This window comes from Podarcis bocagei (assembly GCF_964188305.1).
Source record: "Podarcis bocagei genome assembly, chromosome: 11".
Classification (NCBI taxonomy): Eukaryota; Metazoa; Chordata; class Lepidosauria; order Squamata; family Lacertidae; genus Podarcis; species Podarcis bocagei.
The window spans coordinates 9248248-9275180 of record NC_138136.1 but is presented as its reverse complement, the minus strand read 5'-3'; the positions used below and the strand labels follow the sequence as shown (position 1 = coordinate 9275180).

General features: G+C 44.0%; 3 protein-coding genes and 1 long non-coding RNA gene across 12 annotated transcripts in view; 3 read left to right on the top strand and 1 right to left on the bottom strand.

Annotated features, from left to right (window-relative positions):
• Nucleotides 1-10965, top strand: part of SLC35D2 (solute carrier family 35 member D2) — a 32707-nt gene extending 21742 nt beyond the window's left edge. Inside the window, exons 8-12 of the mRNA XM_081213847.1 lie at nucleotides 2898-2990; nucleotides 3919-3986; nucleotides 6180-6258; nucleotides 8473-8555; nucleotides 8653-10965. Coding sequence (XP_081069973.1) covers nucleotides 2898-2990; nucleotides 3919-3986; nucleotides 6180-6258; nucleotides 8473-8555; nucleotides 8653-8755 — 426 coding nt within the window. The 3' untranslated portion in view covers nucleotides 8756-10965. The remainder of the gene's footprint in view (nucleotides 1-2897; nucleotides 2991-3918; nucleotides 3987-6179; nucleotides 6259-8472; nucleotides 8556-8652) is intronic.
• A 100-nt stretch (nucleotides 10966-11065) lies between these two features.
• On the bottom strand, nucleotides 11066-20808 carry LOC308597811 (uncharacterized protein). Of its 7 annotated transcripts, none has more exons than XM_081213956.1 (3): nucleotides 20186-20808; nucleotides 18163-18360; nucleotides 11066-11208 (listed from the first exon to the last, which is right to left on the bottom strand). In XM_081213956.1, exons 1-3 carry the CDS (start codon nucleotides 20373-20375, stop codon nucleotides 11201-11203), a joined length of 396 nt encoding a protein of 131 aa, XP_081070082.1. In that variant the 5' UTR covers nucleotides 20376-20808; the 3' UTR covers nucleotides 11066-11200. The 7 variants fall into 7 exon arrangements, 4 of the variants coding, with proteins under 4 accessions (XP_081070082.1, XP_081070081.1, XP_081070083.1 ...); XM_081213955.1 differs by having other exon boundaries at nucleotides 18200-18360; XM_081213957.1 differs by having other exon boundaries at nucleotides 18163-18290.
• On the top strand, nucleotides 13912-15384 carry LOC308597827. The gene is made up of 2 exons (XR_014013161.1): nucleotides 13912-14040; nucleotides 14303-15384. It is a non-coding gene; the product is annotated as an uncharacterized lncRNA (long non-coding RNA).
• HSD17B3 (hydroxysteroid 17-beta dehydrogenase 3) overlaps nucleotides 17929-26933 on the top strand; it is a 25475-nt gene continuing 16470 nt past the window's right edge. The window contains exons 1-2 of one of the 3 annotated variants that reach the window (XM_081213863.1): nucleotides 17929-18059; nucleotides 21931-22156. In XM_081213863.1, the coding sequence (XP_081069989.1) occupies nucleotides 22003-22156 (154 nt within the window). In that variant the 5' untranslated portion in view covers nucleotides 17929-18059; nucleotides 21931-22002. Of the gene's footprint in view, nucleotides 18060-21378; nucleotides 21607-21930; nucleotides 22157-23024; nucleotides 23158-26933 lie in introns of those variants that run through there. The other 2 variants (XM_081213862.1, XM_081213864.1) reach the window with 2 other exon arrangements.

Genomic DNA, 26933 nt, shown 5'->3' with positions numbered 1-26933 from the left:
AGGAATGATCATCTTTGTTCTAAGAATTTATGAATATGTTCATAGACAGCCTTAATTAGGACTTGAGTAAGATTGTGAAAGTCAACTTCAATTTTGTACATACTGTCCCTGCTAAGAGGTTGACAGTACAGCAGTTAAATATTTAGGTATTTAGTTAATCGTTTTCCAGCTTTGGCCTTCACACTGATGCCATGATTCTAAAAGGATGTGTCATCTTTCTAAGAAGCCAGAAACATCTCAGAAAAGGAAATCTAAGATTGGCTAGCTGCTAGATCAAGAAGGAAACTGATCTTTATGCAAACATAGACACAGGGAGCTTTGTAAATCTTGGCTAAAGTCTTGGAAAAGCTGGGCTGCATTGCGCCCAAGGAGTTGCTGCTATGATTCAACCAGCCCATGATTCAACTATCAGCAAAATTCAGTTATCTCATTAGCTTCTCTTGCCTTTACACTCCCTGTATCCTTCATTAGACTAATTCAAGAGATCTTCACATAACTGTTACGAGATCTTTTTGGATTTTAAAAAAAAAATGCACAGTGTATGGCAGCTATGCAATTTTTTTGGAATCTTATTCCTCGAATCCTTGCTGAACTCACTTTGGGAAGATTTTTAATGGCCCTGGTGTGTTGCAGTTTAGAGATGGTTAGAACAGGCACATAACCACTAGATAGTAAAATTCAGGCCATGTTTCTTCATGAGAAAAAATGAGCAGAGCATAGTAGCATGTAAATGGGCTTTTACTGGCAGTTTCTTCCTCACCTGCTTGTAACATATTTCTCTTCCATCCTCCCGCCTACTTCTCAAATATTGATCTTCTGCTTCCTAGGAAATCTACTTCTGTGTTTGCTATCTTAACCATTTGCTGTCACCACCTTTGCTGGGTTCAGCTTGTTTTGGGGGAGGGAGGGTAGAAAGGAAGTTCACATCATATATGATAGACAGAGCACCGGCTAGACAAAGCACAATTGTTGGCAGGAGTGAGACCTTCTCGCCATATCACACTTGTGCTTCAGAGACCTGCACTGGTTTGTGTTGGAATGAAACCACGACAGACGAGTAGCAGGTGTCATGAGAGAGGCGTCTGCCGGGGCGAGCCCCGGGAACTCTCTTTTATTGAATATTACAAACATTGCCACAGGTGTGCTTGTGGCTGATTGGTTGATACAAACACAAAGCAACTTGTTGCTGATTGGTTAACATAAGTACAAGGCGGGAATTACATGTGAACATTAATCACCGATAGATTAAAGGCTGAGAAACGAAGCTGGAACTAGACAGGCATGAAACCTCCTAATTAAATTATAACTAAAGATTGATATAACATGACTAAAGCAATTACTAATGATTGATCATAACATGAAAGAATATAATAACCGAGTTCTGTAGATGTGGTCAGCTATGCATTAAGGACAGGTCATAGTGTTTTTCATGAACTTAAGATGAACTGAGCAGTCTAGGGAAATAAGGGAATGTCTTGGTCTTTGGAACAGGTTGTACAGTGTGTGCAGAAGCAGAGAAAAGATTATAAGCGAGACTTCCCAGAATGCAAGAGAAAAGAAGCAATGCTTCCCCATAATGCAACAGTTATGTGCAGAAAGAGAACTTCCCTTTAGGTTTGATTATTTGCTACCAGGCCAGGTTCAAAACGTTACTATTAGTATGAGGAGCACTAAGGAACTTGGGACCAGTTTACCTGACATAATGTTTTACTCCATATATTCCCACTTGACTGCTTCTATCTGCAGAACGTTTCCTATGATAAAGGTAAAGGGACCCCTGTCAGTTAGGTCCAGTCGCAGACAACTCTGGGGTTGCGGTGCTCATCTCACTTTACTGGCCAATGGAGCCGGCGTTTGTCCGCAGACAGTTTTTCTGGGTCATGTGGCCAGCATGACTAAGCCAGCATGGCCAGCATGGCAAACCGCAGCAGGGCACAAAAACGCCATTTACCTTCCCGGTACCTATTTATCTGCTTGCACTTTTCGGCATGCTTTCGAACTGCTAGGTTGGCAGGAGCAGGGACCGAGAAACGGGAGCTCACCCCATTGTGGGGATTCGAACCACCAACCTTCTGATTGGCAAGCCTTCGGCTCTGTGGTTTAGACTACAGTGCCACCCATGTCCCTTTTCCTATGATAGGTGCCACATAATCCCTGTTCAGCGTTTGCCAAAAAATCAACCTTTTAGTATGTCACCAACCACACTTTGCCTATTGATATTAGGCAAGCAGCGTTTTGACGCCTGCAAAAGCATTTTGTTTAGACAAACCTGCCTAGATGCCTGGACTGATGATGCAATTTTTAGTTTATTGCAGGGTTTAAATTTTTTTATGTTTTAAATCATTGTTTTAATTGTTTTTACCAATAAGTTGTGTGTGTGTGTGTGTGAGAGAGAGAGAGAGAGAGAGAGAGAGAGAGAGAGAGAGAGAGATTCTCTATGTAAACCACTTTGAGGTCGCCATCTGACCCCACCCCCACCCATCTTCCCTCCCTCCACCTCCCCCCCTTCCCCCCTTCTCCCCCTAATGTCTCAACAAATGAAACGGATTTGTAAAAATGTTACATGGAAAAAATACGAGGCATTACACTTACTTCTGTAAAACAAGAAAATCTTTAATAATAATAAAAAAGATGGTAAGATGTTTGAGTGTCTACTCCAATTTTGGTCAGTTTTAACCAGGCCTACACAAGCATTTCATAGGTAGGACTTCACTGAGTTGATTATTTAGTAAGAAACCTCTTCTTACAGAAGCATATATTACAGAAACTGCAAGCATATATTAAATGGATGAATTGCTTTCTTGCTAGAGTGCCATTAGATCTTTAAATACAAAATTCCCCCGTGGCTATTGTGATCTTTAACTAGCTTGTCAAACAGGTGTGTCTGTTTTATACAGGAGCTGGGAAAATATGGAGTCATTTTTTATAATGCCTGTTTTATGGTAATTCCTACAGTTCTCATAAGCTTCTTCAGTGGAGACTTCCAACAGGTAAGCTGTGCTTGCAAACCACTTAAGTCATTGTAATACATCCATTGTCTTGGATCCTCATTTCTGTTCTCAGAATGGTAGGAATTTCTCTTCAGCTCATGGAAAGAAGATAACTTAGGAAAGTTTTGAGTAAAAAAATTCAGGGAGAGAGGGTTTCCGGTGACCATGTGCAGCTGGTCAACAAAGCCCAGGGTCAGCATTATGGAACGGTTCCCTAAAATTCATCAAGGCAGGCATAATTCTGACAATGAAGGGGGACTATAACCACTGGAAATTAGAAGCATGATTGCAAATAACAATTGGCAACAAAAAATGTAAATTAGCAGTCTTTCTGCCCAATCGAGAACAAGTGTGTTTTAAATAGGGAAATATTTTATGCAGATGGTTTCAGGGGTTGCATAGCAACACTTTTTGAAAGAAGAAGGGGTTAATCCTTTGAATCTTGCAGAATCAAAGTCTTCCTGAAAATGGCCATTAAAGCCAAATGTAAATGGAAAGAATTGATTCAAATTTACAAGAGGAGGGAGTTCCCCAACTGCAGAGTGGCCAACAGCAAACAAGTCCTCATTATGCAAACTTGGTGCAACAGGTTTGAGAAATTAGAGAGATCGCAAGTAAACATGGGGCACAACTTAAATTTCCTTTATTTTCTCTGCACATTCTAAAGGCATGTCTGGGTTTGAAACTGACATGAAAACAGCACATATCTAACCTTTTGTGGGGGTTGTAAGGAATAGGTCTTTAGATCCATCTTGATTGCAAGATGATTCAAAAAATGCTGGCGGTTAAATTTAGAGCAGACATCTTGGTGCAATTCTCAAGCATCAGATATATCAACCTTGTCATCTTTCTGTTTATTTAACTGGGTTATTAGAATATCTATTTTCCATAAAACATACCTAAAACATGTCCTTCTTTATTTTTATAGGCCACCAACTTCAAGGAGTGGACAAATGTTTTATTTATCTTTCAATTTCTTCTTTCCTGTGTACTGGGGTAAGGTGTCTTTGACAAGTAATCGCTGGCTGGGTTTTTTGTATTTGTTTTGGTTTTTTCATCTGGCAAATCTGCTATTGACCTTTATATAGTCAGCGGGTTGGGATTACAGCTAATAACTACAGCAAAACCCTAGGAAGATGAAGAAACCCGATTGGTTCAAATAGGGTTTTAATTCCCCATCTTTAGGGCAACGCCCCAGTTTATTTGCCAGGAAATTCAGAACCATGTATTCTGAAGCACAAAGAAGGTTGTGAAGGCGGTGGACTCTTCGTTGGAGGTTGGGTGGTTATCTATCAGGGATCCTTTAGCTGTGACTCCTACATGGGACTAGATGATCTTGGGGTCCATTCCAACTCAACAGTTTTATGACTCTGTGATTATACGATGCAGAGCAGCGGCCCTCATTTCATTTGTCTCTGAGAGAGCAATTGTCAGGCTTCTGGAAATTCTATCCCTCCCCCAGTGGCAGCAAGAAGCAAAGAAAACAAAGAAGAGGTCTGACTAATGAGTTTATTCAATCATCACAACGAGACAAAAGAATGCAGTCTGTCTCCCATTAATGGCATTGCTCCAACTGAGCTCCTTCCCTGTCCTTTCCTAGCAACAGCACTTTCCCTTATGGTGGCCGACAGGGACTAATTGTCTCTTGAGTCTTTTGCTCTTGTACTCTCAATGGGTGCCGGGTTCTGGGAGAAGAGGGGTCAGAAATACTCTCCAGTTATAACGTGTCAGCAGGCTGCTCTGACTCTGTCTCCCCTTCCTCTTCTCCCAACACCTCCCAACTCTTCTGTTCACCTCTCTCTGAGCTGTGACCTTCCTCAAACCGCCACTTTAATTCAATGCAGTCGTACCTTGGTTCTCGAATGGAATCCGTTCCGGAAGCCCATTCGACTTCCGAAAAAGTTCGAAAACCGAGGTGCAGCTTCCGATTGGCTGCAGGAGCTTCTTGCAGTCAATCGGAAGCCACGTCAGATATTCAGCTTCCAAAAAACGTTTGCAAACTGGAACACTCACTTCCGGGTTTGCGTCGTTCGGGAGCCAAAACGTTTGAGTCGCAAGATGTTCCAGAACCAAGGTGTGACTGTACTGCCTTCCTATTCCCTGGAAGCTTCAGGAGAAGGCAGGGGGTGATCTCCATTCCTCCTCAATCTCGTCCCCTTCAGTCCAGTCCCTGACAGCAAGTTTTGGATAGCCCACATCAGGGTGGATCTGATTTAAATCAAATTGATTTAAATCACAATTTAGATCACAATTTAAATCACTAGTCACTAAGGCTTGATATACATCATTTTTTTTACAGAAAGACTCATTCTTGCTGGTATAATCTTAATATTTACAACCAGATGAAGGTTTCATTTTTGGCATAATAAATTTTCAGAGTATGTAGTTTTTACAGTTATACCAAAAATTACTGATTTGGTTATACTATTAGAAATACGTAGATAGATAATTATGAAATTACTGTGAGGTTTAATAAGTTAACTGTTTATATCTGTACACCTTTTATGCTGTACTTTATTGGAAGGAGAAAAACAATCATTTCCTTAAGAACATTTAAACAATTTATTTAACTAAAATGAAAACGTTACAGCATATGTATCAATGTTTGTTAACTGATGTAGTTAAACAGTTTTTTAAAAAAAGAAAATTTAGACTGAGTTTTAGCACACATGAGAAACTTAAAACAAATCTTTATTTCCTGCTGAATAGCCTTTGGACCATAATGTAACTTAAATAGAAAACTATCTTTAGTAAGACTTTTTCTCCAAAAGCATTTTATTTTGAAAATTCAATACATACATACATATATATATATATATATATATATATATATATATATATATATATAATCAGATTTTAATTTTAAAAAATGGATTTAAATAAAAGAAATCAGATTTTTAAAATTATTATTTTTTAAAATCATTTATTTTTATCCACTCTGGCCTACATGGAAGGATGTGAAAATTGTATAGTCAAACATGGGTGGTGAAGTCCACACAAGCTTTTATTTAATCATCTTATACATAAGTCTCCCAGCTCAACTTCTTTTAGATCACGCTGGAGGAGTTAAAAATATATACAGCCCTGTTTAAGAGGAGCAGTGAAATGATGGCATCATAAGTTTGCAATCCTGTGCATGCTTGCTTCTGGGAAAAGGATCAAGATACTTTTTCTTTTTTTTTACTTTAGGTTCCTTCTGATGTATTCTACAGTCCTCTGCAGCCATTATAATTCTGCCCTCACAACCACAGTGGTTGGTGCTATAAAGGTAAGCGAAACCAACAGGACCTGTTGATGAGTGACAGCATCAGAACTAGCTATGGAATCCATTCAGATTTCATTTTCGTCTTCCGATAGGGAAACTTAATTTGTTTGAAGGACGGTGCATTTGCTAAAGAGAAATGGATTCGACGGGATACGCCACAAAAAGTGGGCGAGTGAATTTTATTTCGGTTAGCTCATAAAATGGCAAAGACAAATCGTTCCTGAGCCTATATTATCATGATAGGCAAACAGGCATCTTGGACCAGTAAAACAAACACCTAAGAGGTCATGTTTCTATACAATAGGAGACAGTACAAGACGTATGAAGACTGGGTCTGGTGTGAGTAATCTTATACTTGGAATAAGTTGGAAGGGGGTGGAATTAATGCTTAGGATTTCTCCAGACATGATTTCTTAAGGGGAAACCATATTAGGACTCTAATATGTCTGTGCTTATCTGTACTATGTGATGCTGTGCTCTATTGACATTGTACTGCGGCAGTTCTTGCCATTTTTGCTTTCTTCGTCTCTCTTCTATTTTTGGTATTGTTATTTTTGAAAATCAAAATTTAGAAATATGATAAAGGTTCATTTATTTTTGGGAAGAAAAGCAAACCCTGAGAGGTGAACAAAGACGTATTCATTAATTGCCCTTAAAAAAAAACCTTTATCATGAGAACTGGGGGGTTATAAATACTGTGGACATTCCTAGGATTCTAAAGGATGTGGACAGTGTCATCATGAAGGCCAAATACTTCTTATCTGCAGTTTGTGCAGTTCATAGCCTGATGAGATGTTACTCACGGAACAAATATCTCTTGTTTCCCCAGGAGGGCAACTCAATGTATCAAATGAAGGGAGATTGCTGTGTGTATTAAAAAACAGAACAGCATGGGGGAATCTTTTTCTTCTCCTGCCATGGATCCCACATATTATTATTTTGAAGTTTTATTGAGACATACAGTGGTACCTCGGGTTAAGTACTTAATTCGTTCCGGAGGTCTGTTCTTAACCTGAAACTGTTCTTGACCTGAAGCACCACTTTAGCTAATGGGGCCTCCTGCTGCTGCCGTGCCACCGGAGCACAATTTCTGTTCTCATCCTGAAGCAAAGTTCTTAACCTGAAGCACTATTCCTGGGTTAGCGGCGTCTGTAACCTGAAGCATATGTAACCTGAAGTATATGTAACCTGAGGTACCACTGTAGTGGCCATTACTGACAACCCAAAAGTACATGTTAGTTTCAGTTCATCAACATTAGATCAGAATATTTTCTCAACTGCTTGTAATTCTTGGGAACAAGTATGCCTCACAGCACAGTGATACTAGGAGAATATAATAATTGTAATAATAATTATAATAATAATTTATTTATACCCGGCCCATCTGGCTGGGTTTCCCCAGCCACTCTGGGCGGCTTCCAACCGAATATTAAAAACAACACAGCGTCAGACATTAAAAACTTCCCTAAAACAGTTGTCATTTAAAAGTAGTTTAAATGACAACTGCCTGGTTCCCTGTAACCTCACTTCTCACAGCGAGGGAACCACCAGAAGGCCCTTGGCGCTGGACCTCAGTGTCTGGGCTGAACGATGGGGGTGGAGACGCTCCTTCAGGTCTACTGGGCCGAGGCCATTTAGGGCTTTAAAGGTCAGCACCAACACTTTGAATTGTGCTCGGAAACATACTGGGAGCCAATGAAGATCTTTCAGGACCGGTGTTATATGGTCTCGGCAGCCACTCCCAGTCACCAGTCTAGCTGCCACATTCTGGATTAATTGCAGTTTCTGAGTCACCTTCAAAGGTAGCCCCACATAAAGCGTATTGCAGTAGTCCAAGTGAAAGATAACTAGAACATGCACCACTCTGGCGAGACAGTCTGCGGGCAGGTAGGGTCTCACCCTGCGTACCAGATGGAGCTGGTAAACATTTGCCCTGGACACAGAACTGACCTGCGCCTCCATGGGCAGCTGTGAGTCCAGAATGACTCCCAGGCTGCGCACCTGGTCCTTCAGGGGCACAGTTACCCTATTCAGGACCAGGGAGTCCTCCACACCAGCCCACCCCCTGTCCCCCAAGAACAGTACTTCTGTCTTGTCAGGATTCAACCTCAATCTGTTAGCTGCCATCCATCCTCCAACCGCCTCCAGACACTCACATAGGACCTTCACCGCCTTCGCTGGTTAATAAGTTAAAGCATGCCTCTTTATTTTTTTCAGAATGTGTCCATCGCTTACATTGGAATGCTAATTGGTGGAGACTATATCTTTTCCGTGCTGAACTTCATAGGGCTCAATATCTGGTGAGTGGGGGTTTTGAATTGCATGTCCAGTTCACACGGCGGACAGGAGACATGGCTTTCTGACCGTGTGTGTGTGTTCTCTGCTTTCCCCCTACAGCATGGCAGGAGGTCTGAGATACTCGTTTCTAACCATACGGGGAAGCGACAGTCCTAAGATCTCCACAGATGAAGAAAAAGCATTGCCAGATGCCAAGAGCTAGCAGAAACAAAAGGAAAGAGAATCTGGGAGGATGCAGCTCCTGTGGAAGTTCAACGCAGAAGCGGCTGAGGAGTGGACGTTCTACCTCATCTCGCGTTGCGGTCCAGGGCATCCTTGTTAGACAAGGCATGATCTTGGAAACAGCCAGCCGCAGGCATGTTTGATCATTATTTATGTAGTAAGACTAATTACAATAGATGGATGGGTGGCAGGGTTTGGGAATTTGCTCCTTCCACGGGAAATCTTTGCACTGGGTCAAATCCAGGGGTCCTTCCTCCATGTTTATTCTGTCGAGGGTGTTGAATCGCATTTTCTCCTAGACTGCCTGTAGCTGTGGGTAGACTCCTTGCTTACATTTTTGAAAAGGATTGACCAGAAGATACAGACTGCAAAATATTGTTGTGCTAACAGCCACACATGTGTGGACTTCGGTTAGGAACTCGACAGCACACATCTGCCATGCCCACATCTAGCTGCCTTGGTTCAGAGCTTTAGAGATCTGGGCTCCATTGTACTGGTTGGAGGATGGACTTAGATGTCCCCTTGGCTCCCCAAGGCTCTAGGATGCTGGAGATGAAAGGGCAAGAAATATGTCATTTGCAAAGGCAACTCCAGTGCTATCCAGAAACTAGCCATTCGATTGCAGAGATTAATGTGATCTTGTGAATGTGCCCCACCAGTTTTGTGGGAGCATAGGTCTCCAGTATGATCTGCAACCTCCAGATACATTGGGCGGTCTGGGGATTGATTGCACTGAATGATCTTACTGGATGCCAAATATGCCCTGCAGGGCATGGGCACATCCAATACCAAATACATTCTGTGCCTTAAGGATGAACAGCAGGTTGGTGTTCACTGGCATGGACCCTAACTTCTCTGAATGCAGTTCTGCTCATGGAATTGGGGTTTTCCCTCTCCCGCTTCCAGCTGAGCCTCTGGCAGCCCATGAAGGTCAAGGAACCCTCTAGAATGGCACAACACAAGCTTTGGGTCCAAGCCAGAGTGTTTTTATTAAGGGCTTTCCTTCTTACTGTGCTGGTTCCGTTTGTTTAATTCTCCCAGTGGGACAATTGTCTTCAGCCAGATCCAAACCTGACTCCATCATCTCTGGCTATGCTGCCCTGGTCGGGCTGTTCCAGGTTAATTGGGCTAATTGGGTTAATTGAGAGAAAGCCAATGGAGGTTAAAGTATTAGACAAGCTGCAGTGCAGGGCAAAGTTCCTTAAAATTCCTTTCTCAGACACTTTTCACCTTTAGAACAGGAATATTTTAGATGGGAGACAGAGGTACAGAACGTTCATAGCTAGTGGCATAAAATAATAACACAGGTACAGAGGTTGGCTGCTTGCCGTTTGCAGAACCTGAATTGGCTGCTTAATACCTCAGTTCAAATCACTTGGCTTTTGCTTAAATCTCCCTGGCAGGAGCTGGGATCCTCAGGCCAAGTTGGAGTCAAATGTGGCCCCTCCAGGTCTCTGTCTGACCCTCAGGATTCTGACCAGAACACCACCAGCAAATGACACAAGTAGAGAGGAGATTCTAATATTCCTTTACCATTTGGAGAAATTTTGGGGAAATGTTCTTACTGTTTCATTCACCTGCCTTTCACGACTCATGAAAACCCTAAATTGGGAGCTTTGAATAGGTTGCAGTTTAAGGAAGCAAGAGGTACTAGAATGGTTTTCATTAATATATCTGAGACAATCAGGTTTTGGGTATCTTTTGCTAGCCAGTCTGCACAGTGCAAATGCATTGAAAGGAGATGCTGTAAGTACTTCTGATTAAGTACATGAATATTGTGGCACATATGTTCTAGAGCAGGCATAGGTAAACTCGGCCCTCCAGATGTTTTGGGACTACAGGTCCCATCATCCCTAGCTAACAGGACCAGTGGTCAGGGATGATGGGAGTTGTACTCCCCAAACATCTGGAGGGCCGAGTTTGCCTATGCCTGTTCTAGAAAAATGGAAATATCCAGAAATTCAGGGAGAGGAACACGGCGGATTGAATGTATTTTGTCGGCAGGTTGCCAAAGGAGATAATTATGTGGTGATTGATGATAGTCAGACATAAATCTTGAGATGGAAATATCCCTAAATATGAAAGCACTCAACTATCTTGTAATGGGATACCTTCTTGTAAGTCATGAAAATAGTATCTGTTCTGTTTATAACTTGTTCATATCTGTAATTAAACTGTCAATTCCCTCTATGGCTTTTCTATAATAAAGAATAATAATAATAATAATGAAAAGGAATAATATTTACGTTATGCTATATATGAATGAATATGAAACGAAAAATCTAAGAAGAAATTTTTAAAATTCAATTTACTGTATCAGTTATATATCATTCATGTAAACAATTCCACATTTCACACATGTTACAATACATAAAATGGGATCTGTGGCTTTGTGGCAGAGTATGTGGTCTGTATGAAGGATGTTTCACTCATCTAAAAAAGAAAACAAAATGAATGTAAGAGGGCTGGGAGGCCCTGAAGAAACTGCTGCCAGTCAAAATAGTCAATACTGAAGTATCATAGAGTTTGAAGGGATCCTTCAATGCAGGTTTATAAACTAAGCACCCATGACAGCTGGCCATCCAACCTCTGCTTAAAAATCTTCAAGGAAGGAGAGTCCACCACCTCTCAGTGAAGTTTGTTCCACTTTCAAACAGCTCTTACTGCCAGAAAGTTCTTCCTGATATTTAGTTGGAATCTCCTTCCTTGTAACTTGAAGGCATTGATTTGGGTCCTAGCCTGTGAGAGCCCTTTAGATACTTGAAGATGGCTACCATATCTCCTCTCAGTCTCCTCTTTTCCGGGCTAAACATGCCCAACTCTCTCAACTGTTTCTTGCATACAAAATATCCTGTCTCATGAAAAGTGGTTGGAGTCTATGCCCTTTGGCTCCAGTCAGTTCTATGATGCTACTGTCAAATAAAGGGGGGGAAATGTCCTTTGCTGGTTGTATAACCTACGATGGCGCCATGAGCATCCGTTTCAGGTTTGGGGGCATGTATGGTTCCATCGTCACTACCTGGTGTAGTGAACTGTGTGAGGCTTGCACACTCTGAACGAGCAGATCTGGTGCCCCAAAACTGCTGTGCCTGAAGGACAGGCTTAAGTGTTCAATATGTTTGCATTGAGGATTTCTCTCTTATTGGCCCAACACTCCTTGTGTGATTCTCCCAGTGGAGCTATGAGTGATATGGGATCCCTTCCCTACTTCCCACCTGTCTGCTACACCCTCTTGGACCCACTGAAGAGCCTCTCTGGTTAGGGGACTGTGGCGATCACACACAGGGCCCCCGGGCGTTTAATGGTCTATTGACGCTGTGCCGCCACTGCGATTGCTTTTTCCGCTGCCACCACCCCGTATCTCACGGGGACACACAGAGTCCAGTCAGTTGTTAACATAAACAAATGATCAAGTTTATTTTTAAATGCAGGAACAAGCTTATGGTTTCAGTTAATTTTTCTCTTGTCAGTTTCTTATTCTTAGTTCCTACAACTCCAAACTGATTATTCCCAACTATCTATCTGACTCCACCTAACAATTCCTCTCACTCTTTCACAATACAACTTTACCAACCCACACCTAAACCTCCCTCTTCCTTCTTCAATTCCCAAACCTCAACTCAACTGAACTCAACTCTCAACTGACTTTCAAAACCTCCCACTCTAACTTTTATTCCCCCCTTGCATTCTCACTGGCCAATCATATCACACCTATTTTAACCCTTTCCTTATGACCCATCCTAGGAGGCAAACGCCACAGGGACCTATGGAATGTCATAGAATTTGGTGCCAACTTCAGTGGGAGTTGGAAAATAGACAACATCAGGAAGCCCCTTTATTCATTTCCTCTTAGGCAATGGCATCTTTTGACCCAAGCCAGTATATTTGAGTACGAGAGTTCATTTTTATTAGTCATTTAATTCTCTCCATAAAACTATTTTCTTCAGCGATATCCAAACCTATTTCCATAATCATTTGCTGTACAGTCACAGATAGGTACCGTATTTTTCACCCCATAGGACGCACCGGCCCATAGGACGCATCACGTTTTTTGGGGGGAAATAAAGAAGAAGAAAAAATATTTCCCCCCCAGGCGCTTGTGGGGCAGGCAGCAGGGAGAAGCGCTCTTCTCCCCCCCCCCCGCCCGCCTTGCGATCAGGTCCGGGGACAGCAGGGAGACGCAGCGCGTCTCCCTGCTGTCCCTGGAGTGGTGGGGCAGGCAGCGGGGAGAAGCGCTCTTCTCCCCCCACCCCCCTGCCCGCCTTGCGATCAGGTCTGGGGACAGCAGGGAGACACAGCGCGTCTCCCTGCTGTCCCCTGAGTGGTGGGGCAGGCAGCGGGGAGAAGCGCTCTTCTCCCCGCCGTCAGCCTCCAAGCCACTTCGGGAGACAGCGGGATGGCGGCGTTCCGCCTCCCTCTGTCCCCCGACCTTGTGGGGCTGGCGCTGGGGCTCTCCTGAAGCCTGGAGAGCGAGAGGGGTCGGTGCGCACCAACCCCTCTCGCTCTCCAGGCTTCAGTGAAAGCCTGCATTCGCCCCATAAGACGCACCCACATTTCCCCTTCATTTTTGGAGGGGAAAAAGTGCTTCTTATAGGGCGAAAAATACGGTAGTTTTCCCTTTTGCTGCTGGATCACTTGAGAAAAAGCAATGAATAGCCAAAGATAATAAACGTGTAGGCAGAACATTCACAACCTTGCAATGGAAGGGGCAGAGCTGGCCTGTAGCTTCTCCAGGCTTAAATGGCTGCTGGTCTGGTCATTTCTGGGTTTGATTCACCCATGCTAGGTAAGGAGCATATGGGCATGTAGGAGACCATCAATCTTCCATCACAGATCAGAGCTGGTTTCTGGAACTCTGTGCAGGGCAGGAGATATCAAGAATAGGAAACAAAACACCCAGACCATGTTTCTTCCGTGGTTCAGAAAAATCCACTTGGGCAAAGCTACAGCTTCACTTTGACCCAGCTCATGCTTTAGATTTTTCTATCCAGGACAGGTTCTAAAACAGGTATAGGCAAACTCAGTTCTCCAGATGTTTTGGGACTACAGCTCCCATCATCCCTAGCTAACAGGACCAGTGGTCAGGGATGATGGGAATTGTAGTCTCAAAACTTCTGGAGGGCTGAGTTTGCCTATGCCTGTTCTAAAACATCAGTGTGGAGACCTGTTTGTTTCCTCCCAGCCTGATTGTGTGATTCTTAAAGTTAGGGCTGAGGCACCTGTGGCCTTCTGTATATATTACTTTCCAATTCCCGTTACAGGTAGGTAGCCGTGTTGGTCTGCCATAGTCAAAATAAAAAACTCCTTCCAGTAGCACCTTAAAGACCAACTAAGTTAGTTCTTGGTATGAGCTTTCGTGTGCATGCACACTTCTTCAGATACACTGAAACAGATCTGGCAACTTCTGTTTCAGTGTATCTGAAGAAGTGTGCATGCACACGAAAGCTCATACCAAGAACTAACTTAGTTGGTCTTTAAGGTGCTACTGGAAGGAGTTTTTTATTTTTCCAATTCCCGTCAGCTTTAGGGAACATGCCCAATGGCCAGGGGTGATGACAGGTCTAGCCCAACAACTTTTGAAGACCACAGCTGCTTCCTCCCTGCCCAATGAGTCAAAAGCTGAGTTCCACAACTCTGCATGTTCAACAGAGATGCCATATTCAGAATGATCTGATGAAAAGAGCCCCAGTATTAACTGGGGAGCAATCTTACATTAGTCAGGACAAGTATAGTGTGAAAGATCCTGGACACTATTACTATTTTGGGTTCTTTTCCTTTAAATTTTTGCAAAATAATTACAAATAAATCCATAGATAGAATGATTGTATACACATATAAATTTATGGAAGCAACCAAATACTTCATCTTAGTTTGTAGAGAATATGGTGCACTGGTACAGAAAACCTCAAGAAAAGGGTTGTTACATTGATGTTTCTGTTACTTAAAATTTATGTTGTTTAGTCGTTTAGTCGTGTCCGACTCTTCGTGACCCCATGGACCAGAGCACGCCAGGCACTCCTGTCTTCCACTGCCTCCCGCAGTTTGGTCAAACTCATGCTGGTAGCTTCGAGAACACTGTCCAACCATCTCACCCTCTGTTGTTCCCTTCTCCTTGTGGCCTCAATCTTTCCCAACACCAGGGTCTTTTCCAGGGAGTCTTCTCTTCTCATGAGGTGGCCAAAGTATTGGAGCCTCAGCTTCATGATCTGTCCTTCCAGTGAGTACTCAGGGCTGATTTCCTTAAGAATGGATAGGTTTGTTCTTCTTGCAGTCTATGGGACTCTCAAGAGTCTCCTCCAGCACCATAATTCAAAAGCATCAATTCTTCAGCGATCAGCCTTCTTTATGGTCCAGCTCTCACTTCCATACATCACTACTGGGAAAACCATAGCTTTAACTATACGGACCTTTGTTGGCAAGGTGATGTCTCTACTTTTTAAGATGCTGTCTAGGTTTGTCCTTAAAATTTATCGACCACTCTTATAAGAATGAAGTTGCCTATATTTTACCACATTGTACTACGACCTTTTATATGTCTCAAAATAAAAAAATGGGAATTCTTTCATCTTGTACTTAATTAAAAATAAATAAAATCCTTTTTGCAATGAATTCGCTGTCTTTTTGTCTCCCTTTTCCAACTGCCCTGTCTGCCCTTTCCTAGAAGTTAGCAAATTTCATCATATAAGCACCTTCCCAAACTTTAGCTCCCGAGGCACCTAGAGATAATGATATGGGAGTTTTCTGTCTCTGACAGATGACTGTTTTGGCCACTATTAATAGCTGAAAGTCATTTCCCAATCCTCTTCTGCTTTAATATCCTTACTCTGTCCAATTATAATTACAACAGGATCTTTTGGGAAATGATAGCCCAGGATGCTTGTTATTTCTGTTGGCACAAATTCCCAAAATCTGATTGCTCAGTATGCCCACATGACGTGAAACATGTTTACACCAGAAGTTCCACATCTCTATCATGGGTCACTGGCCCTCAAAAATATTTTACTCAACCTGGCAGGAGTCAGGTACCATCCTGTCAAATCCATACAGAACGTTCCTTTAAGAGTTTCCAAATCAAATACCATTTGTCTGTCAGTATTTGAATAGACAAATCTGCTTGCCATCTTGCTTTATAGCAATTCTGTTAATATTTTGTATATCTGACCTAAAGTTCCATGTGACCAATCAACTGCTGAGATCAATAATTCAAAATTCATACAATTTCTAAAGAGCTATGGCATCTTTATTTATTGGGGAATCTATATCTCACCAAAAATGGTCACAGGGTGGTTTAAAAATCTAGGGTAATAGATAGTACTGTACACAATAAACAGAAACATTAATAATTTTCATAAATTCCATAAGTAACAACATCATTAAAATTACCGTATTTTTCGTCCCATAGGACGCTCCGTCCCATAGGACGCACCTAGTTTTTTTGGGGGAAAATAAAGGAAATTTTTCCCCCTTTATTTCCCCCCCAAAAGCAGGTCGGGGAAATCGAACCAGGTCGAGGAACAGTGGGATGGCGGCACTGCGCCTCCCTGCTGTCCCCCGAGCTTGTGGGGCTGGCCCATGTCTGCCTGGCGCGAGGGGCGCTCTGTTTCAGGGTGCCCTGCCCGCCGGGCGGCAGGCTGCTATCCGCAGCGTGGGGAGCCCTGCGGGGAACTCTTGCAAGGCTCCCCACGCTGCGGATGTCTGCCGGGCGCGGGGGGCGCTCTGCTTCAGGGCGCCCTTCGCGCTGGGCAGCAGGCTGCTATCCGCAGCATGGGGAGCTTTGCAGGGAACTCCTGCAAGGCTCCCCACGCTGCGGATGTCTGCCGGGCGCGGGGGGCGCTCTGCTTCAGGGCGCTCCTCGCGCTGGGCAGCAGGCTGCTATCCGCAGCGTGGGGAGCCTTGCGGGGAACTCCCACAGGGCTGCCTAGGCTGCGGATGTCTTCCTGAAGCCTGGAGAGCGAGAGGGGTCGGTGCGCACCGACCCCTCTCGCTCTCCAAGCTTCAGCAAAAGCCTGCATTCGCCCCATTCATTTTTGAAGGGGAAAAAGTGCGTCCTATAGGGCGAAAAATACAGTACTTAACCCACCAGCTTCTAAAAGCCTGGCATCTAAAAAGAAGAAGAATATATTAAATGCAGGATTATAATGTAAAAAGGAAAGTTGAATTCACTTAAGGCAGATACCACCAACCTTTCTGGGCTTGTGGACACATTTTTTTTTTTTAAAGCCTTTTAGGGCTTTAAAGGTCAGCACCAACGTATGGGACTCTTCACACCTCCAATCTAAAGTGGTACCCTGACACTGTTTCATCACCTGAGCCCAACTTTCACAGGTCAAAGGTCTTTTATACTACCCTTTCTCCCTGTGGGGAGAGTTTATTCTACCCTTTCTCCCTGTGGGAGGGTTTATTTTCTGAAAGTATTAGCAACATGTGGTATTTCAAATACGGTCTATGGCTGTGAACACCATACCTCTCAAGCACATTTAAAGTACCCCCCCCCGAAGAATCCTGGGAACTGTAGTTTACCCCCTCACAGAGCTACCATTCCCAGCACCCTTAACAGACTACATTTCCCAGAATTCTTGGGGTGTTTCTGAGCGTGAGCTTGAAACAGTTCTTGTGGATAAAGCCTACGACTAGAACAGGGGTCAGCAAACTTTTTCAGCAGGGGGCCGGTCCACTGTCCCTCAGACCTTGTGGGGGGCCGGACTATATGGGAGGGGGTGAATGAATTCCTTTGTCCCACAAACAACCCAGAGATGCATTTTAATTAAAAGCACACGTTCTAATCGTGTAAAAACACGCTGATTCCCGGACCGTCCGCAGGCCGGATTGAGAAGGCGATTGGGACGGATCCAGCCCCTGGGCCTTAGTTTGCCTACCCATGAGCTAGAATCTAGTTAGGCAGGCCAAAGGCCCAGACACGTTTTGCACCCTTTAAAAGAACTCTCCCTCTGTTTCAAAATAAGTCTATGGAGGAAGCAAGGGGCATTTTTGTTGCAAATTCCTCTCGTTTCCACGTTCCTGACAGATGCATAAAAATGCAGCACTCTTTGAACCTTAGCCTATAAAAGTTAAACTTCAATGTGATTAAATGTTCCCCTCCTCTTACATGATAGGCTGCTGCTTATCAGATATGGGTGTGACAGGTTTCCCTGGCACCTTTTGCCTCCAACTGAAGAAAGGAAGGGTGAGGGAATGTGACGGGTGAGAGTTCGTTCACAGGTAGCTTCCTCTGAGCTGCTAGCAAGTGCGCTGTGTACTGTGGCCCACTGCTGAGTAAGTGGCATGTAAGTCAAGCTACATTTCGTATTGTAATTAATTTGGCAGGCCAGTCAGACTCCCCATAATGTCTTCTGCATTCGGGGAGGGTCAGAATTTGAGCAAACTCACAGATTCCTGGACTTGGCTGAGAGCAATGCCAGCTAACCTCCTCATGAGGCCATCCTGGTGACGGTGGGTCGAAACGATGGTGCTGATAGCCAGCCGCTCGATGGAAGTCCTCAACCAGGTCGAAGGTTCTGGCAGACACAGAGGGAGAAGCTGCCAGGGTAACAGGGGCCACGATGTCACCACGGGAAGAGAGGGTGCCTTTTTACAACACAGGAAGGAGCAGGGAAGTGGGCAGAAATCTCCATAAACTCAGGTGTATATCATAGAATCACAGGTACTGTATGTGTGAATAAACCACATCTGCAGACTCCATTGTGCCTTGATTTCCCAGTGGAAGCACAAACCTGGGTGAGTGAAAAATTGGTGCTGGATTTTACTAAGCAGATCAAGTAGCATTGGGGGGAGTAAATTCGATTCAGTTCACATTTAAAGGCAGACCAACCAAATCCATAGCTGTCAACTTTTCCCTTTTCTTGCGAGGAATCCTATTCAGAATAAGGGAATTTCCCTTTAAAAAAGGGAAACGTTGACAGCTATGCAAATCTGAATTTTTGCAGAAGCAATATGAGAACCCAAACATAGCCTTCCTTTGAAATGTGATCTTCTCTGAATTTTGCAATACGGTTCTCCAGCCATAATAGGGTAAAGCACAGTGGTACCTCAGGTTAAGTACTTAATTCGTTCTGGAGGTCCGTTCTTAACCTGAAACTGTTCTTAACCTGAAGCACCACTTTAGCTAATGGGGCCTCCTGCTGCGCCGCCGGAGCACGATTTCTGTTCTCATTCTGAAGCAAAGTTCTTAAGCTGAAGCACTATTTCTGGGTTAGCAGAGTCTGTAACCTGAAGCATTTGTAACCTGGAGCGTATGTAACCTGAGGTACCACTGTATACATAAGAATGCATATGTCAACAATAATAAGATATCATTTGTCTGCCTCAGCAGAAGAAATTAGGTACCTCCTAATTCCAACTGTTCATTATAAGAATAACTGTTTAAAAGCTGGTACAGTGGTGCCTCAGGTTAAGTACTTAATTCGTTCCGTTCTTAACCTGAAACTGTTCTTAACCTGAAGCACCACTTTAGCTAATGGGGCCTCCTGCTGCTGCCATAATAGGAGCCCGATTTCTGTTCTTATCCTGAAGCAAAGTTCTCAACCTGAAGTACTATTTCTGGGTTAGCGGAGTGTGTAACCTGAAGCGTATGTAACCTGAAGTGTATGTAACCCAAGGTACCACTGTACCTGAGTTTGATCCCTGCCCTGGCCTCTCCCCTCCTTGTCCCTTTTTCCTTGTGTTTTTATGAGCCTTCAGGCAGGTTCGGGAGTTGGACTAAATGACCCTTGTGGTCCAACTCTGTTCTATGATCCTAAGTCTACCATAAGCAGTCTCATTTTTAATCAACACCTTTCCAGATTCCCGCCTGAGATAACAACCTCACTGCACCACATGAGCACCCAAAGAAAAGTATGGAATTGGATTGGGGCTGCAGTGAGAGGAAGCTTGACTCTTAACCCTGTGCCAATCTCATCAAAACTGACTTACCCCCAAAATCTATTTACCCTGACCTAGTAAGAGGGGGAAATGGAGCTTTGCACTTGAGATTCCCTAGGTTGAACACTTGATTCGGGAGCTTGGGCTGCAACTGACAATGCCTAGCACTGCTGATCAGGGTATGGGAGTAGGTCGTAGAGCAGAGCTTTCTAAACTTTTCATGTTGGCGACACACTTTGCGGGCATGCATCATTTCGTAACACAATAATTCAGTTTTACTGACAAACCAGAGGTTAAACTAACCCCTTTCTAGCCGCGGGAAGAGCGTGGGGAGCATTTGCGCAACACACCTACACCCTGCGGCCAACACACTTGTGTGTCACAACACACAGTTTGGAAAGCTCTAGCATAGAGTGTTAGATTCAGTTACCATTTCCCACACACACACACACCCTCAAGCAGGTGAATGGTGGTAGTAAGCACTAAAAACATGCACGATTCAGCCCACATTATGCACATGCTTTCAAGGTACCTTGAGATAAAGCAGGTTTTTCCAGCAGCCGGCAATGGTCAAAGAAAGTGTCTTGTGCCTCCAGGCTCTGCTCAATGCTATAGCTTTTCTTTCTCAAGGAACTGGTTGCTGTTCTGCTGTTTCTAATGCCGGCAGGAGGTCCATATGGGAGCCTCAGGGGGTTGCATAATAACTGGCTTGTGATGGTCATTCTGGATCCTCAATGGTCTCAGCCACCAGGGTTAATGATGAATCCTTGTGCCTTCATGTAATGAGTCTTTGTCCTAAAGGCAAAGCTAAAGCTAAAGTCCAGTCAAAGGCGACTGTGGGGTGCAGCGCTCATCTCGCTTTCAGGCCGAGGGAGCCAGCGTTTGTCCTCAGACAGCTTTCCGGGTCATGTGGCCAGCATGACTAAACTGCTTCTGGCGCAATGGGACACCATAATGGAAGCTAGAGCGCACGGAAACGCCGTTTACCTTCCCACTGCAGTGGTACCTATTTATCTACTTGCACTGACATGCTTTCGAACCACCAACCTTCTGATCAGCAAGCCCAAGAGGCTCAGTGGTTTAGACCACTTTTTTGCCTAAAGGCAAAACAAACCATCGCACAGTTAAACGACAGCAAAATGGCTGAGAATTAGCCCCACTGAAATCAGTGAGATTTACATTTGAGTATTTATTTTAAAATTTTATGCACTGCACTTTCCTATAAGGCTAAAAGCACCCTATTACAAAATCAAAATCAAAGACATCAGTGAGAGAGGGTTGGCAAAGAAACAGAGATTCAGAAAGCCTGCCTAATAAATATAGTTTTTAGAAGACATGTAAAAAGAGAAAGGTATGACTCTTGCTGAACTTCTATTAGCAGGGAGTACCACAAGACACAGCCTGCCATACTAGGGGTTCAGCCCCTCCACCAGGCAGTGAAGTGAAGTGAAGTGAAGTGAAGTGAAGTGAAGTGAAGTGAAGTGAAGGCCAGCCAGACTTCAGGGGCATGTGAGACCACAAACAGTCCCCCATCAGAAGACTTCAGTGACTGAGACAGAATGTAAGAAATGAGGTGGTTCTTAAATAACCTTGGGTGCAAGTTATTTAAGTAATTGTGAATTAACACAGGCCCCTGGCCTGATAGCAGATTGGTTGCCACTGTAGCTCTCTCAACAGGAGAATAACATCTTGCCAATGACCTGTTCCTGTGAGAAATCTGGCTGCTAAATTGTTTACTAGTTTCGGCTTCCAGACTGGATTCAAGGGCAGAGCCAACTAAGAGTGTACAAAATTGCGCTGTTCATTCAAGAGCTGGTTAAGTGGTCCTGTCACAGGGACCAACCACAAAACTAGGAGAGCACCGCTGGAACCCGGAGAGAAAAGCCCAGATGCTGGAAATGAGATTTATTCCAGGTCTGGAATAACAGACGACTGTGATTTCGGTACCTGTATGTGAGTATCTTAACTAGGAGTAGGCATATTGTATCCATAGGGGGGTTATGTTCCAGAACATCTTTTATCTCGGCGACAGACAGCAGAGAGCCAAAGGCAACATCATCCTGCAAACCAGCTGGCCTGACCCTGACCACAATGTGCCCTTGAGAATGAGCAGCTCTCCATGCAAAAAAAACAACAACAATTTTAGCTCTCCTGTTTTTGTTTGGGTAGTTTACATATCTGGGCCAAGAAAGTTATTCTATGATCTCTATGGGTAAAAAAATAAATCACATGACTCACACGTTTATGATTAGACAGGCTTCTTCTTCCTTTTACCAGAGCGAAAAGTAGCAGTGCACCAGAAGAGAGAGAGTGGCAGTATCTTATCTGAACCCACAGCATCGGTTCATCATGGGTGAATTCCTGCAGCAGTTCCTCGCTTGCCTCGGGGGCTTCACTTGTCTCGTTTTCCTGGTGAAATGCGTTCGGCTTTTGAAATATTTCTCTCCGCTTGTATGGAGGACTGTGCCTGAGTCTTTTTTTCGGTCCATGGGAGAATGGGCAGGTAAAGCAACTTTCCCTCATATTTTTAGTTCTGGGAAAATGTGAACTGATGTGTTGGGATGGGAGCAGGGGAGCAACGCTGTGGACGCCAGCTTTGCAACACAAAAGGTCCCAGCTTGTGGCATCTCCAAACGGGGCTAGGAAAGACTCTTGTCTGCAATCCTGGAGAGTTGATGCCAGTCAGAGCGGGAAGTATTGAGCTAGAATCTAGATGGACCTAATCCAGTCCTCTAACCACGACACTAGCTCTCAATCTTCAAAGGTTCATGAGCAGTGCCAGACTTATGTACAGTGGTACCTCTGGTTATGAACTTAAATTCGTTCCAGAGGTCCGTTCTTAACCTGAAACCATTCTTAACCTGAGGTACCACTTTAGCTTTAGTGGGGCCTCCCGCTGCCGCCGCGCTACTGGCGCACGATTTCCGTTCTCATCCTGAGGTAAAGTTCTTAACCCGAGGTACTACATCCAGGTTAGCGGAGTCTGTAACCCGAAGTGTTTGTAACCCGAGGTGTTTGTAACCCGAGGTACCACTGTATAAGCTAAACAAGCTATAGCTTAGGGCCCCAGTCTCTTGGGGGCCCCAAAAAAATTTAAGGAAAAGAACATGGATGTACATTTTCAAAATATAAGATAAAAAATAAATATAATAAAACCTACATACAGCAACAGTGTTTTGTGTTGTATAGGCTCCTATGATGTAAGGAATGAGCCACCAATCATTTTAAGAATAACTTAATAATTCTTTCACTATTAATATACAGACATACGTCGGGTTGAAGTAGCTTCAGGTTGAGCATTTTCGGGTTGCGCTCCGCGGCGACCCAGAAGTAACGGAACGTGTTACTTAAGGGTTTTGTCACTCACACATGCGCAGACGCTCAAAATGATGTCACGCGCATGCACGGAAGAGGCAAATCGCGACCCACACACGCGCAGACGTGGGTTGCATTCGCTTCAGGATACGAACGGGGCTCCGGAACGGATCTCATTCACATCCAGAGGTACCACTGTACTTCTTCTTAATTGTATTTTAGTTCAACAATTACTTTGATAAAATACATATTTTGTGATGTGCAAATGGCTTTAGATACCTGTTAGGTCCATAAATTTCCATATAGCATATATTCAGCGCAAAAAACATATTATAATATTGACACATGCACCCTTGAAATGTTTTTTTAAATGCAGTTATGTAACTGAGAAGCATTAATATGCAACTTCAATCTTTTTGAAATACAAAGAAATTCAGGCTGCAGTCCTACACAAATTTATCTGGAAGTAAGCGCCAGTAAACTCAGTAGAACTTGTTTTGGAACAGACACATGCAGGACAGCAATAAGAATTACTTTTGCTTATGACAATGACTGGTTTGCCAATGGCAGTTTCCTAGCCCACATCATCTTAATACGATTTACAAACCTAAGTTCTCCGGCCATTATCATTTTTTATGAGTGAATAGAGAGATCTCCTGCTCAGTGATGTGACTACAAACTGATAATTTAAAATAAAAACAAACCCATGGGCTTGGATGCTAAGATACAGTGGTGCCTCGCAAGACGAAATTAATTCGTTCCGCAAGTTTTTTCTTCTTGCGAGTTTTTCGTCTTGCGAAGCACCGTTTCCCATAGGAATGCATTGAAAATCAATTAATGCGTTCCTATGGAAACCGCTTGCCAGGCTGGCGGTGCGGAGAAGGGCTTTTCTCCCCACCGCAAGCCTTCAGGACAGGTACGGGAACAGAGGGGAAGGGGCGCAGCGCTTCTCCTCTGTTCCCGGGGCTTGCGGTGGGAGGAGGGTTTTTCCTCCCCACCGCCAACATTCAGAACAGCATTCTGAATGTTGGCGGTGGGAAGGAAAACCCTCCTCCCACCGCAAGTCTTCAGGACAGCCATCCGAAGGCTGGCGTGGGGAGAAGGTCTCTCCGCCCCACCGCCAGGCTTCGGAGGAGGTCCGAGGACAGTGGGGAAGACGCGCTGCGCTTCCCCGCGGTCCCGGAGATTTCCCTATGGGCTTTCGTCTTGCAAAGGAAGCCCATAGGGAAATTCGTTTTGCGAAGCGCCTCCAAAACGGAAAACCCTTTCGTCTAGCGGGTTTTCCGTCTTGCGAGGCGTTCGTCTTGCGGGGTACCACTGTAATGGATGCTTTGTAAACCTTTATGCAATGCAGCTCTAAAGAAATGGATGGACCTAACTTAGTTGTGTTTGTTAATTTCAATACATCTACTCTGAGTAAAAGTAGTTCAAAAAATAATAATTTTCAGTGATTTTCCAAAGAAACAAAAAGTAAAGAGTCCCCAAAAGTAAAACACAAACTATAACAAAGTGAAAAGAAGTCATGGACATGTTGCACAGCTTTTGTCAAGGCTGCCAACAAACACCAGATAAATAATTTTGTCCTTGGGGTTCTGAAAAAATGAGAATCACACATTCCAAATGTCCAACAAAGCTCTCACATGCCATGGAATATTTTGCAGAAGAGGAATATTCCAAACACAGAGGTTAGACAAAGTTTTCCATTTTTGTACATTTGAGAGACCTGCTGCTGCGAATAAAAGAAGCAGTATTTTTATTTATTTATTTTGCTTTTATGTCATGATTACCCTCCTCAAATAAAGAGAGGAGTACCAGTTGTGGGGTGAATTGAATAGGTTCCTTAATAATTTTAGAGATTTCTTCAAAAACTTCCAGGGGTGCTTTTTCCAAAGAGGGCCAGATTTGATGAAGTGAACATGCGTTAGGGCCGACCAAAGTTGTTGATTTAATTTAGGATTAAAGAGTTTTACAGTTTTACCCCAAAGTTGTTCAGATTTTTTAAGGATTTTACCCCAGGACATATACTGCCACGGGGGCCGGATTAAGTCGACTGGCGGGCTGGATTAGCCCCCCGAAATGGACTTTGGACATGCCTGCTAATTTAAACCAAAGACTTTAACTAGTAGACATGCCCCCCCCCCCATAAATGGAAGTGAGTTCGAGAGGAGCCACATCCCTGCTAGCAATCTGGAGCACTAGCCTGGAGGTAAAACATGAAAGAGAGACTGGCCTACCACCTGCAGTTTATTTTGAGAGCGAGTTCCCTCACCCTTACAGAAAGTTGTTTGATTAGTCTATTGGTCCACATTCTGTTCTCAATACGTATCATAATTAAAGTCTGTTTCCCAATTTGGTTTCAAACTCACAAGTTTTCTAGTCATACTACTTACAGTGGTGCCTCGCAAGACGAAAAGAATCCGTTCTGTGATTCTCTTCGTCTAGCGGTTTTTCCGTCTTGCGAAGCAAGCCCATTGAAGGATTAGCAGATTAGCGCTATTAGCGCTATTAGCGGCTTTTAGCAGCTTTTAGCGGCTTATCTGCTGATCGGATCAGCTGATAAGCGGCTTAGCGGCTTAGAAAAGGGGGGGGGGAGGAAAAAAAACCAGAAGGAACTCGCAAGACATTGTCGTCTTGCGAAGCAAGCCCATAGGAAATTCGTTTTGCGAAGCACCTCCAAAACGGAAAACTCTTTCGTCTAGCGAGTTTTCCGTCTTGCGAGGCATTCGTCTTGTGGGGCACCACTGTACCATTTCAATAATAATAATAATAATAATAATAATAATAATAATAATAATAATAATATTTATTTATACCCCACCCTCCCCAGCCAGGGAGGCTAACACCAGTAAAATTACAGTAAAAACATAATGGGGGGGAACCAATTTAAAATACAGGTTAAAATGCAATTTAAAATGCAGCCTCATTTTAAAAGTAGCCCATAGACCAAAACCGTAAGGTGAGGGAAACATAAGGGTCAGACTGAGTCCAGTCCAAAGGCCAGGCGGAACAGCTCTGTCTTGCAGGCCCTGCGGAAAGATGTCAAGTCCCGCAGGGCCCTAGTCTCTTGTGACAGAGCGTTCCGCCACGTCGGGGCCAGTGCTGAAAAGGCCCTGGCCCTAGTTGAGACCAATCTAACCACCTTGCGACCTGGGACCTCCAAATATGTAGTGACCTCCAAAATATATAGTGCTGCCCTAAACCATTTCCAGTAGAACCAATATCTAGAAGTATGTCTTCTTTTCATGTGAGGGGTTGAGCAGCTTGTACACATACATATGCAGTGCTTTTCTTCTGGGGGAAAAAGGGAGGAACTCACCAAAATGTTTGTTTGTTTGTTTGTTTGTTTGTTTGTTTGTTGTGGGCCCAGTCACAGTGCTGCCACACACACACACACACCCAGACAGTGATTTGGATTAGAAATGGCCACAACTTTATTGATTACAGATATAGGGGATTTTTGGCTCAGGCACTGAGTGTATGTATAGTGGTACCTCAGGTTACATACTGTCAGAGTTGCTTCCAGATCCTAGCTCACAGAGGATCACGCTAGCCAGCAATCATTAAGTAAAAGTCTTTATTGAGTTACAGTTTTCATTCTCAAGCTACTGCGTGCAACTCTACGTCTAGTGGCTAGATCGGCGAAGCTCCGTCTGAGTCTCCGCCCTTTGTGCACCAACTTAATATCCTAGCCCTGCTCCACCTTTTCCGCCTGACTGTTCTCCTCTGGGTCCCTCTGCCCCCCGGGGTCTCTTCCTTCCTGGATTCTTCTGACGCCGACCCCCCGGACCCTCCTGTCTCCTTGCGCCGGGCTTTAGGACCTGGCTCTCTTTCAGGGCTGCCTACTGCGTCACTTTCCTGTGCATTTGAACTTGGCGAGCGCGCCCAACCTTCCACTTTCCGTCTGACCGTTTCTTCGCTCCCCGATGGAGGTGTGGCCACTCCTGACTCATGCCCTCCCCCCTGTT

What these genes read in the sequence shown, in the direction of transcription:
- LOC308597811 (XM_081213955.1), bottom strand. Translation starts at nt 20,375, where the DNA reads ATGACCATCACAAGCCAGTTATTATGCAACCCCCTGAGGCTCCCATAT. An exon ending in AAAACCTGCTTTATCTCAAG is followed by an intron (nt 18,361 to 20,185) that starts GTACCTTGAAAG and finishes TGTTGTAAAAAG; the next exon opens with GCACCCTCTCTTCCCGTGGT. An exon ending in CAGGATGGCCTCATGAGGAG is followed by an intron (nt 11,209 to 18,199) that starts GTTAGCTGGCAT and finishes TTTCTTTTTTAG; the next exon opens with ATGAGTGAAACATCCTTCAT.